Here is a 13,360-nt window from a genome sequence, read left to right on the forward strand (position 1 = left end):
AGAACTTAAGTTATTGTGAAATAAATTTCAGTTAATCCTAAAGTTTCGAACACATGTCTTTATGATTAAAGTGCTGAACAAACTTTAGTGATATTCTGAAATAAATCCAAGTCTCCTAATGTTTGCCAGATACAGTCTTAGTTATAATTAGAAAGTATATTACTAAAATTATAATAAAGGACATGGCAAACACAATGTCATTGACTCAGGCAAAGATAATAATCTTAATAGTCAACCCATACTCATAAAGAAAACATTAGCTATGTATTAGTTGTTTACAGAATTTAAAAAGAAATCAATGATTAAGGTCAGGTAGAAAATGAACTTTATTTTTGACCAGGTCAACTCCAAAATACAATTTTCCATGACATATAATGATAAAACAAAACTAAAACAAACCCCATGCAGATTAAATATACATAACATAGTCTGTACAACAGATTTGCCACCTAATGCCATTTACTGGCAGTCAGTACAGTAGATTTGCCACCTAATGCCATTTACTGGCAGTCCATACAGTAGATTTGCCACCTAATGCCATTTACTGGCAGTCAGTACAGTAGATTTGCCACCTAATGCCATTTACTGGCAGTCCATACAGTATATTTGCTACCTAATGCCATTTACTGGCAGACAATACAGTAGATTTGCCACCTAATGCCATTAACAGGCAGACAATACAGTAGATTTGCCACCTAATGCCGTTTACTGGGAGTCTATACAGTAAATTTTCTAACTAATGCCATTTACTGGCAGTCCATATAGTAGATTTGCCATCTAATGCCATTTACTGCCAGTCGATACAGTAGATTTGCTAACTAATGCCATTTACTGGCAATCCATACAGTAGATTGGCCATCTAATGCCATTTACTGGCAGTCCATACAGCATTTGCCACCTAATGCCATTAACTGGCAGTCTGTACAGTAGATTTGCTAACTAATGCCATTTACCAGCAGTCCATACAGTAGATTTGCCACCTAATGCCATTTACTGCCAGTCGATACAGTAGATTTGCCACCTAATGCCATTTACTGGCAGTCCATGCATTAGATTTGACACATAATGCCATTTGCTGGCTGTCCATGCATTAGATTTGCCAAATAATGTCATTTACTGGCAGTCCATACAGTAGATTTGCCACCCAATGCCATTTACTGGCAATCCATACAGAAGATTTGCTGCCTATTGCCATTTACTGCCAGTCGATACAGTAGATTTGCCACCTAATGCCATTTATTGGCAGTCCATGCAGTAGATTTGCCACCTAATACCATTTACTGGCAGTCCATACAGTAGATTTGCCACCTAATGCCATTTACTAGCAGTCAATACAGTAAATTTGCCACCTAATGCCATTTTTTGGCAGTCCGTACAGCAGATTTGCCACCTAATGCCATCTAATGGCAATCCTTGTAGTAGATTTACCACTTAGTGCCATTTAATGACAATCCATACAGTAGATTTGCCACCTAATGCCATTTACTGGCAGTAGATACAGTAGATTTACCACCTAATGCCATTTACTGGCAGTCAATACAGTAAATTTGCCACTTAATGCCACTTTTTAGCAGTCCGTACAGTAGATTTGCCACCTAGTGCCATTTACTGGCAATCCATACAGTAGATTTGCCACCTAATGCCATTACTGGCAGTTGATACAGTAAATTTGCCACCTAATGCCACTTTTTGGCAGTCCGTACAGTAGATTTGCCACCTAGTGTTTTTTAATGGCAATCCACACAGTAGATTTGCCACCTAATGCCATTAAATGGCAATCCATACAGTAGATTTGCCACCTAGTATTTCATGGCTTGATTCTTAGCTTAGGGCTAGCATTATGCCACCTGGTACTAGGCATTTTGAATTCTATCCTGGTACTTTGAACAAATATTCTAAACGGCTTGCATTTGAGATATGATTAACACGTATTTAACTGGGGTTTGAAAGGTCAAAGTTAGATTTGCACTGAGTCTGAGAATCAATATTGACTCTTTATATTGTTTTGAGATCTTGATTGCCTACTTAATATACAAAACATTGTGCATGGCTTGCATTTGAGACAAGACTGGCACCTTTCAATTTAGGGGTCAATAAGTCAGAGGTCACATCACTAAGTCAAAGGATACATTTCCTGTGACAGAAAAATCATTTCTGTGAAATGTCATTAATTCTGTGTATTTTATCATCACCTAATTTTGTGGGTGACTTGCATTGGAGATAGTGAAGACACCAGTTAAATAGGCAGTGATTGTAAGATAGTATTCGAGTTAAATGGGTCCTGTGTCTTTTAATACCTGAATATCCAACCAATGAAAATGTCTTTTGCATAAAAGAAGTACAGTAATAACATTTACTATATAGTGGGATATAAGGTGTCATTTGCTACGCTCTTGTTGAACAGAAAATGTAACATAATCAGAGATTTCGCATTGCTGTGGAAAAGTTATATTTAAAAAGTAGCTTAACTGAAATGCATACAGGATTTAACCTCTTAAGTAAAAAGACTTAAATGAAGTGTCAAACATGTTCTAGTTTTTCATAAAAGGCAAACTGTTAGGAGGAATATAACAGAGCTACGTTCTTTGTTTAGTTGTGAATGTAGACTCTGCCACAACCACAACAGAAGTTGATGCACCTGAGATAGAGGTTAAATTCAACACCCACTCACTCAGTTATGCAGAAAAACTGATGCTGAAGAAACACAGACGAATGGATGTGGAGTCATTATCAACACCAAGAGTTTCAGACATGGAAATCATGGATATTGAGGATGGAGATGAGCAGTTTGGTTGGTTACCTTTCTTTCTTTTTCTTTTTCCTATTTCAAGGAAAGCTCTTTAACAGATTTCTATAACGTTCTCTGTCTCTATTAGATCAGAGAAGGCAGTCTATCAAAACTCTTAGCTTTTTAAGTCATGGTTGCCATGGTTACTGAGGTTGGAGGTGAACAATTTGGTAGGTACAGTCATCTTCTTTTCTAGAAATATATGTAACATTTTGAAACTACATTTTAGGCTGTGATTGTAATAATTCTTTTGGGGATAATTGACAACACTTATATATATATATATATATATATATATATATATATATATATATATATATATATATATATATATATATATATATATATATATATATATATATATAAGTTAACAGTTCAGTTTAGTTTACAGAATGAAAAAAATACCAGTTGCTATCAGTGAAATGAGAAATTTCTAAAATCTTGCACTTCACATAAATGTAGACTGAGGAGATAAAATCTTGGTACTGCCTTTAAAAGAATGATGTTGTTGTTGTTGTTGTTGTTGTTGTGGGGTTTAACGCCATTTTTCAGCACGATAGGGCTATACATGGCGGCCAGTATTAATGGTGGAGGAAGAACCCGGAAAACCCCGGAAAGAACCACCGACCCACGAGAAGCTACTGGCAAGCTTTCTCACATGCCCACATTGGCTGAATCTTAGACTCGAACCGCCGCAGACATAGGTGAGATGGCAGTGATCCGTAACGAAGAGCGCTTTAGACCACTCGGCCACTCGGGGCCCCAAAAGAATGATGCAAATACCTCATAGATAAATACTGATGATAAATGTTTACACAAATAAACATATTTATTATATACTTAAATGTGAAATATAGAAACTTATTGCAGAAATAATATTCCTATTTTTTTGCATGTATATTTTCACATGTGAAAAATGTATCATTATATTTTCATTTGAAAATATAAGATTTCCCATGATGCCATGCGATGCTTGACTGTGTGCTTACAGAAGCAACAAAAATGAGCACTTTGTGATAGAACAAATAAATAGAGACAACAGACATGGAGATTAGTGTTTGCTGAGTAAATTTGACTTAACGATGTTCATGTCTTGGTTAGGTTATTTCCTGTTACTTCTTTGACACCATGGTAAACCTGCTGTCATGCATTACTGTAACAGACTTGCTCAGTTTTGAGATATGAACAGAAAGTTTACAAAATGTGAAAAACTGATTAGGTCAAACCAATCCTGCTGCTCTCTGTTAAGTCACTGAGATTTGTATGATCAGTATATGAAGTGAGGTACATTTATAAATGGGGGGTGGGGTGTTGTACTGAAGAGTAGGTTTGATCTTCTGAGCTCTGATTTTGGAGCACGTTTGGTATATAATAGAAAGACAGTTTTCTTTTCAAGCATGAAAACAGGATATATTTCATCATGTGGTACCAAAGATGATATGTTTAAACTTATCACTTTGCCACTCAAAAAATTATCACATTTGTACCACACAGTGAAATATATCCTATATTAACTTAGGAAAAGAAAATATCCTGTTTCATTTTTTTTAATTCTGAGAATTTTTTAGCAGTAGAAATTTTTACAAAATTATATCATGTCTTTAGCTATTAGTTTGCTAGAAGTGATATGCATTTGAGTATAAAGGTGTATTCTATAACAAGATATCCACAGGAATTCTGGGAGTTAATATGTTTGCAGCCATGCTGAATCATTAACATTCTTCATTGCTAATAAGGCCAGGTAGACAAATGTACCAGGTGGTTTTGGTTATGCAGTTGTTTTAGTTTCATCTACTGGTTCCTGCAGAAATTGAAAATAGACACATCATAGCCTTTAATGTGCCTTGATGAAACAATAGATGAGTTTGACAGCCATTGATAATCAAGATAACATAGATTATGGCATTATATCACTGGTCACTGATAATCAAGACAACACAGGTTTCACATTATATATATGGTCAATGAAAATCAAGACAACACAGGCTATCACATTAAATCACTGATCACTGATTATCAAAACAACATAGGCTATCACATTAAATCACTGATTATCAAGACAACACAGGTTTTCACATTATATCAATGGTCACTAATAGTCAAGACAACACAGGTTATCACATTAAATCACTGATCACTGATTATCAAGACAACACAGGCTCTCACATTAAATCACTGATCACTGATTATCAAGACAACACAGGTTATCACATTAAATCACTGATCACTGATTATCAAAACAACATAGGCTATCACATTAAATCACTGATTATCAAGACAACACAGGTTTTCACTTTTTCTCAATGGTCACTAATAGTCAAGACAACACAGGTTATCAAATTAAATCACTGATCACTGATTATCAAGATAGCACAGGCTCTCACATTAAATCACTGATCACTGATTATCAAGACAACATAGGCTATCACATTAAATCACTGATCACTGATTATCAAGACAACACAGGCTGTCACATTAAATCACTGATCACTGATTATCAAGAGAGCACATGCTATCACATGAAATCACTGATCACTGATTATCAAGACAACACAGGCTATCACATTAAATCACTGATCACTTTTAGCAATACATCACAGGCAATCACGTTAAATCACCTATCACTGATTATCAAGACAACACAGTCTATCACATTAAATCACTGATCACTGATCATCAAGATAACACATGCTATCACATTAAATCACTGATCACTAAGACAACTCATGCTATCACATTAAATCACTGATCACTGATTATCAAGACAACACAGCCTATCACATTAAATCACTGATTGTCAAGACAACACAGGCTATCACATTAAATCACCGATTGCCAAGACAACACAGGCTATCACATTAAATCACTGATTATCAAGACAACACAGGCTATCACATTAAATCACTGATTATCAAGACAACACAGCCTATCACATTAAATCACTGGTTATCAAGACAACACAGGCTATCACATTAAATCACTGATTATCAAGACAACACAGGTTATCACATTAAATCATTGATTATAAAGACAACCCAGGTTATCACATGAAATCACTGATTATCAAGACAACACAGGCTATCACATTAAATCACTGGTTATCAAAAGACAACACAGGCTATTACATTAAATCACTGATTATCAAGAAAACACAGGCTATCACATTAAATCACTGATCACTGATTATCAAGACAACACAGCTTATCACATTAAATCACTGATTATCAAGACAACACAGGCTATGACATTAAATCATTGATTATAAAGACAGCACAGGCTATCACATGAAATCACTGATTATTAAGACAACACAGTCTATCACATTAAATCACTGATTACCAGGACAACACAGGTTATCACATTAAATCACTGATTATCAAGACAACACAGGCTATCACATTTAATCACTGATCACTGATTATCAAGACAACACAGCCTATCACATTAAATCACTGGTTATCAAGACAACACAGGCTATCACATTAAATCACTGAGCACTGATTATCAAGACAACACAGGCTATCCCATTAAATCACTGATCACTGATTATCAAGACAACACAGCCTATCACATTAAATCATTGATTGTCAAGACAACACAGGCTATCACATTAAATCACTGATTATCAAGACAACACAGGCTATCACATTAAATCACTGATTATCAAGACAACACAGGCTATCACATTAAATCACTGATTATCAAGACAACACAGGCTATCACAGAGTTTTAGAGTATATGCCTCATTTACAGTACATTTGCTAAGTTCAACTGTCTTACATAACTCATCTGAGTGGCCGAATGGTCTAAAGCACTCTCCATTATGGATCACTGCCATCTCACCTCTGTCTGCGTGGGTTCGAGTCTTGGATTCGGCTAGTGTGGGTATGTGAGAAAGCTTGCCAGTAGCTTCTCGTGGGTCGGTGGTTCTTTCCGGGGTTTTCCCGGGTTCTTCCTCCACCATTAATACTGGCCGCCATGTATAGCCTATCATGTGCTGAAAAATGGCATTAAACCCTACAACAACAACATAATTCATTTATTTTACATGAATTTTCCTATATTAAGAGAAAACCTTTGAAATTGAATGAGATGTAAAACAATTAAATAGGATCATATGATTAATACATTATAATAGATAGATATTATGCTTTTGAATGCAGAGGTAATATATTCAAGGTAGTGTGACACAAATCATTGAAACAACCACACAAGACAGTTGGTTGTTGTTGTTGTTGTTGTGGGGTTTGATGCCATTTTTCAGCACATGATAGGCTATGCATGGCAGCCAGCATTAATGGTGGAGGAAGAACCCAGGAAAACCCCGGGAAGAACCACCGACCCATGAGAAGCTACTGGCAAGCTTTCTCACATACCAACATTGGCCGAATCCTGGACTTGAACCCACGCAGACAGAGGTGAGATGGCAGTGATCCGTAACGGAGAGCACTTTAGACCACTCAGCCACTCGGGGGGCCCCACAAGACAGTTGGAGTTTATAACATTAAACTATTTTACATAAAGGTCAGTAATTACATAAGTTAATCACTGAAAATAAAAACTTGACTCAATGAACTTCAAGTACATGAGAGCAACATATAATGCATCAGTGTGTTCATTGTCATGCAGTATATTATACCACTTTTAGCTTTCTCAGTATGCTCCTTGCAAGGGAGACAACTCTGGCAAAAGCTTAATAAATGCATCTATTCCTGGATGCACACTTCATTTTTGTACTTTGCAACAGGTTTAAGTTTTAAAGAATAGAATTTCCCAAGTTTTCCTCACTGGTTATCATGTTTGTTTTTTTAAACAGACATTGTATATCTTATTTTTTGATAAAATAACTTTTTATTTGCTTTTTTGGTATATGATAGATAGATGGGTGTCATTTGGGTTATAGAGATTATAGCTTTGCTTTAACTCTGATGTGCATCTCTCAAAAGATTGCTAGCTCTTAATGGTCGTTTTTACCTCCTGGACTCGAAAGGTAAATGAAAAAAGAGCCAATAATATATTTTTATTTTTATTTAATATAGTTTATTATTCATTCATTTTCACTTTCAGAAGCTGGTATTGTCTAATTTGATGAGATTTGTCTCCCCTATTTTAGTAATTCTGTAAGTTGGTGTCCATAGGACTATTTTAGGCTCATGTTTTGAAAAATATGGGAGAAGCCATTTTATGAGATATCAGCTTCAGATAGCACAAAGTTTCCATAATGACCACATGTAAAGAAATTTCAGTTGCAGTACATGAAAGTTGCTCAGATGTATGCCAACATTTTCTCTATTGTACATGTTGCAAATACAAACAGCTTCACCTAATGCCAGTTGTTCTCTTAGAAGTACAAGCTAACTGCAGATCACTTTCTTTATTGATAATTGTTTCATTGTGTATTGGATGATATAGTTAGAAGTAAAGAATCGCCTAGCACAGGATATTTGCAGAATCTACTGGTTGAATGTGTATCCTAATGGCATAGCAATGGAAGGGGCATCAAGTTTTACATGTATTCAGGTTCATTTGCCATGTCCATGTCACTTCATGACCATTGTGACTTACATTTTCACTCACAAATTTTGAAGGACTTCATGTATTGAAACCAAATTTCATATCAGGCTTTATATTAAAAAGATCTTAGAGCAAGACTGATTAACAGTGTTTTCTGATACAAATTTACAGAGTGATGGCCCAGTTTTAATTAGAACTTTGCATGTCAAATGAATCCCATTGGTTGGGGCATTGTCATAGTTTGGGGTCTGTGGATATATTTCTAGTTTACTAGGAAATTGGTTTCTTTTATTTTCATGTCAGATTAATTTCATTTCCTAAAAAGCTGTGAATATTACCAAAATATCAACAGGACCCCAAAAATAATATTGTTATATCAAAGTGTATAACTATATAACATTCATTATGATATCAGACACCAAAATGAACCATGTCATAATATTAAAGACCAAAAGGGACCTTCTCATGATATTAGGGACCAAAAGGAATGATGTCATGATATCAGGGACAAAAGGAACCATGTCTTGATATCAGGGACAAAAAGGGACCTTCTCATGATGTCAGGGACAAAAGGGACCTTCTCATGATATCAAGGACCAAAAGGAACCATGTGATGATATCAGGGACAAAAATTAAACATGTCATGCCATTAGGGATCAAAAGGAACCTTCTCATGATATCAGTTACCAAAAGACATTATGTCATGTGCTTGTCTAATCACCAATGTAACACTGTATGGAATATTATCAAGAACAGTATGGTTTGTAAAAAGCCTATGTAAATGAGGTTGCATTAACACAAAAGTTGTTTCCATCCTGGGTACAATGTAATCCCAACAGATGGAAAAATACACTGCCTTGCATCCATGTGATGCGCAGAGTTGGGAGTGGAGTACAAAAACATGGCCTTTTGCATTTCAGTTTGCATTGGTTTCATTCTCTGTAATTTTCTTTAATTCATCAGGAAGTGAGAAATGGATGCAAATAGTGAATCCACTCAAATATTGTATTACCTATTTAATATATACCGTATATACTCATAAGTCAGGTCTGAGTGCAAACAACATAAACCTTAATATACTGTTGCATAATGCACCGGTAGGTCATGGTCTGTGTAGTTTGTTCTACTGTTTACTCCAAAGAAACTGTATAGACCCAAAAATCTGGCACTGAATTATGCAATGGCAGATCTGGTTACATGCAGTTTTCAGTTGGATCCATATATATGTGAATATATTTCATAATTAAACCAAATTAAAAAAATATGAAAAAATGTTACTTTGTATACACTTTTATTGAAAAAACAAAGAAATTTAATTCTGTAAATTGCAGATTCTAGTTTTCATCTTTAGACAAATGAATTTAAAAGATTTTGCCCAGCTAAATTAATTAATTCCACAAATTTTGATGAATAGCAAGTTATATCTTACTAAATTACCTTCTGTGTTTTTTACCAATAGTCCATAGCCTTGCAAACAAGGGATGCAAAATGCATATTACCTTCTGTGACATTTACTATTAGTCCATAACTATGCAAACAAAAAATGCAAAATGCATATTACTTCCTGTGTTTTTACAGATAGTTAGTCATAGCTATGCAAACAAGGGATGCATAAAACAAATTACCTTCTGTCATTTCAGTTGTCATTCCATAGCTATGCAAACAAAGGATGCAAAATGCATATTACCATCTATGTTTTTTTTTACTGATAGTTAGTCCATAACTGTGCAAACAAGGGATGTAAAATGCAAATTACCTTCTGTGTCATTTACTAATAGTCAGTCCATAGTTATGCAAAAAAGAGATACAAGATGCAAATTGTAAATATATGTATTCTAGAATGTATAAACTAAATACCTGGTGCAGTGACTCAATACAACATTGCATGGGATGTTGTAATTACATGTATAATGGTTTATTGACTGAATATAACATTGTATAAGATGTTGTAAATATAATGTTGCAGTAACTGAATATAATATCATAAAAAAACAAAATCAATTTCAATCTTTGCAGATGAGGAAGACAGAGTCAGCTTTCAAGCCCTTTATGATGCAGTGGTTTCAACCAACCAGCCCAGTCTTATGAAAAATAGAGATAACAATAACTTTTCTGTTGAAGAAATCTCAGGGTCATCAGTAAGGATCAACTTGACTCAGATTTTTCCATACTATTTCACAGAGTTGAATACTATTAAATGTCATTTTTTAATCTGCAGAAAGGACTGTTTCAATGAATTTAAAAAAATCTCCTGAATGACAGTTTTTACATGCAATTATAGTTATGCAAACATCAAAACCTAAAAAATCACTGGACTAGTTGCTGTTGTCAAAAATAATTGGACTAGTTTATGTCAGAATTCATTGGTCTAGTTGTCAAAAATCATTAAACTACCATATTTACCATATATGTTGGGACACCGTATTTATTGGGACACCATAAATTAATTATAAAAGTAATTGTTTTGTTCACTTTATGTTCTGGGACACATCGTTATTTTCGAGTCATAAGTTTAGGGACACCTTTTAAATCATTCGAAAATTACATGTTGGAAATTGCACACCAGCTGAAATTTTATTTTAAAAAATATAAAACTGTGTACTTGAGATAAAACTCTTTAATTCACTGCAGCAGCATCTCATCAACACAACCCTTCTCCTGCACACGTACGATCTATTCTTTTGGTTCATGAATATTTTTTTTTTAGTTTTCTCATACTGTGAAAAATTGTTAAAGGCAACACACCACCTGAAGCGGAAACTGCAAGGACAAAAGTCAGATTTTTTGAAATCTGCACTAGTCTTGCTAAGTCTCACACTTCTGATGCCCATCTTATTGTCAGTCCATCCAGGAATGCGATCATAGTACACTAGAGTTTCATCCATGTTAATGATCATATTGTCAGCGAAATGATATGTTTCTCTTCTGGCCTTCACATGATCTTATTTTCTCCAAATCTTCTGGATGATGCTGGGTCATCGATGTTTGTGCATGAAGCACTATATTGTGTAACTTTAAAAACTGTTCCATTGTTTCGCTTTTTTTTCAAAATTTTCATGAATAGTGGTGAAAAGGAACCAAAGTTAGCTTCCATATCTCGGCCGTCTTTGTATATTCAAAGCTAAAAAAATAACAAATCGGCACACTTAAAAGAATCCATAGTCGACTTCAGAGGTCAGCTTGCTTTGCAATAAAATAACCTTTGTATTGATATTCTTAAAAAAAAAGAAATTCGGCTTTCGAGTCCAAAGTCGGCTTCCAACGTCGGCTTGCTTTGTAATAAAAATAACCTTTGTCTTTGATGTCCTGTTGGTAAGTTCAAAGAAGAAGTTTACTGCTTGCTGCCTGTTGTGTTCTTTTTTTACCACTAGGGCTTCTATGTGCTTGGCATCTGTAGTAATAATTAATACAAAGGTGCACTGATGTCTGCGGGTAAATAGTAATGATACTTTTGTAACCCGTGCCAGCGAAAAGATCGTCACTTGCACTCAGGTGAATGTGTTTTCAAATAATGATTTTTATTTGATAGATACGGTCATACAGTAGACCTGGATATAAATTAATCTTGGCTATTTTGCACCTAACATCATACCATACGTGAATGGCAGTTGTCTTCAATATATCGGTTGATTATTTCCTTCTTGTTTGCAAAATCGTTTGCTTCTCTTCTGGCCTTCACGAATTCATCACATGATTTTATTTTCTCAAAATATTGCTGGGTCATTGACATCTGTGCACAAAGCACTATAATGCGTCACTTGAAAATTTGTTCCATTGTTTCATTTTATTTTCGAAATTCCCGTTAATACAGATGAAAATGAACCCAATTTTACTTCCATATTTCGGCCAGCTTTGTATATTAAAGAGAAAAAGAATTGGCTTACTTCACAGAAGCTATAGTCAGCTTACAATGTCGACTTGCTTTGCAATAAAATAACCTTTGTATTGATATCCTTTACCTAAAAAAAAGTAACCAAAGTCAGCTTCTGAGATCGGCTTGCTTTGTAATAAAAATAACCTTTTGTCTTTGATGTCCTGTCGGTAGGTTCAAAGAAGGAGTTAACTGCTGGCTGCCAGTCGTGTTTATTCATCACCAGGGCTTCTATGTGCTTGGCATATGTGGTTACAATTAATACAAAGGAGCATTGATATCTGCAGGTAAATAGTAAGGATAATTTTGTAACCCAAGCTGGTGAAAAGATTGTCACTTGCACTCAAGTGAATGTGTTTTCAAATGACGATTTTTATTTGCGACATACTGTCATACTGTAGACCTGGATATAATTCAATCTTGATTATTTTCCACCCAACACTGTGTCATGCGTGTATGGCGTCTTCAAGATATCGGTTGACTATTTCCCTCTTGTTTCCGATTTTGTTGGCTCCAGTTTTCAGTCGGATAACATGTTCAAACCTTTGAGCACAACCACACACAATTGTTTCTCAATGTTCATGTCAATGAACAACGTAGTGTGTGGTATTGGACATAATTGATACACATGACAGTATGGAAGCCTATGCCACTTATACAGATTTCGTAGAAATATTTTTTTCTTTAATGCTCATGTTGAAGAAAAGGAATAAATGATAACACAAGGTTAGTTTCTTTCTTTTAATTATCAATTAAGCATTTTATTTATATATCTTATTGCAATGTGCAATGGGGGGGGCAAGCACAAATGCAATACAGATTTATTTCGTTTCTTAAGTCTTGGGACATATGACCAAAGTGAAAAAAATGTTTCACCATAAGTTCTGGGACAGGAAAAAAAATAATTATTTTATCGTGTCCCAACATATGCGGTAAATATGGTAGTCAGAATTATTTGGACTAATTGTTTTCAAAATTGATTGGACTATTTCTTATTGAATCATTGGACTAGTTGTTGTCAGAATTCAGCATGAAGTCTTGGTTTTAAGGTTTCTAAAGAGCTGGTGGACATGGAGATATACTTATCTGTTAGAAGAATTGGTTAGGTATATTTGTTTTCAGATTGCATCTGGAATGGTTACTGGTGCTTCATGTTAAAACATATTTCAGAAAATAGATAATGCTTT

General features: G+C 34.9%; 1 protein-coding gene across 1 annotated transcript in view; it reads left to right on the top strand.

Annotated features, from left to right (window-relative positions):
* Positions 1-13,360, top strand: part of LOC149798826 (uncharacterized) — a 92,387-nt gene that overhangs the window by 43,905 nt on the left and 35,122 nt on the right. Inside the window, exons 11-12 of the mRNA XM_089957724.1 lie at positions 2,594-2,791; positions 10,319-10,440. Coding sequence (XP_089813850.1) covers positions 2,594-2,791; positions 10,319-10,440 — 320 coding nt within the window. The remainder of the gene's footprint in view (positions 1-2,593; positions 2,792-10,318; positions 10,441-13,360) is intronic.

The sequence above is a fragment of the Sinohyriopsis cumingii genome, chromosome 5 (assembly GCF_028554795.1).
Source record: "Sinohyriopsis cumingii isolate HCF-2022 chromosome 5, ASM2855479v2, whole genome shotgun sequence".
Lineage (NCBI taxonomy): Eukaryota > Metazoa > Mollusca > Bivalvia > Unionida > Unionidae > Sinohyriopsis > Sinohyriopsis cumingii.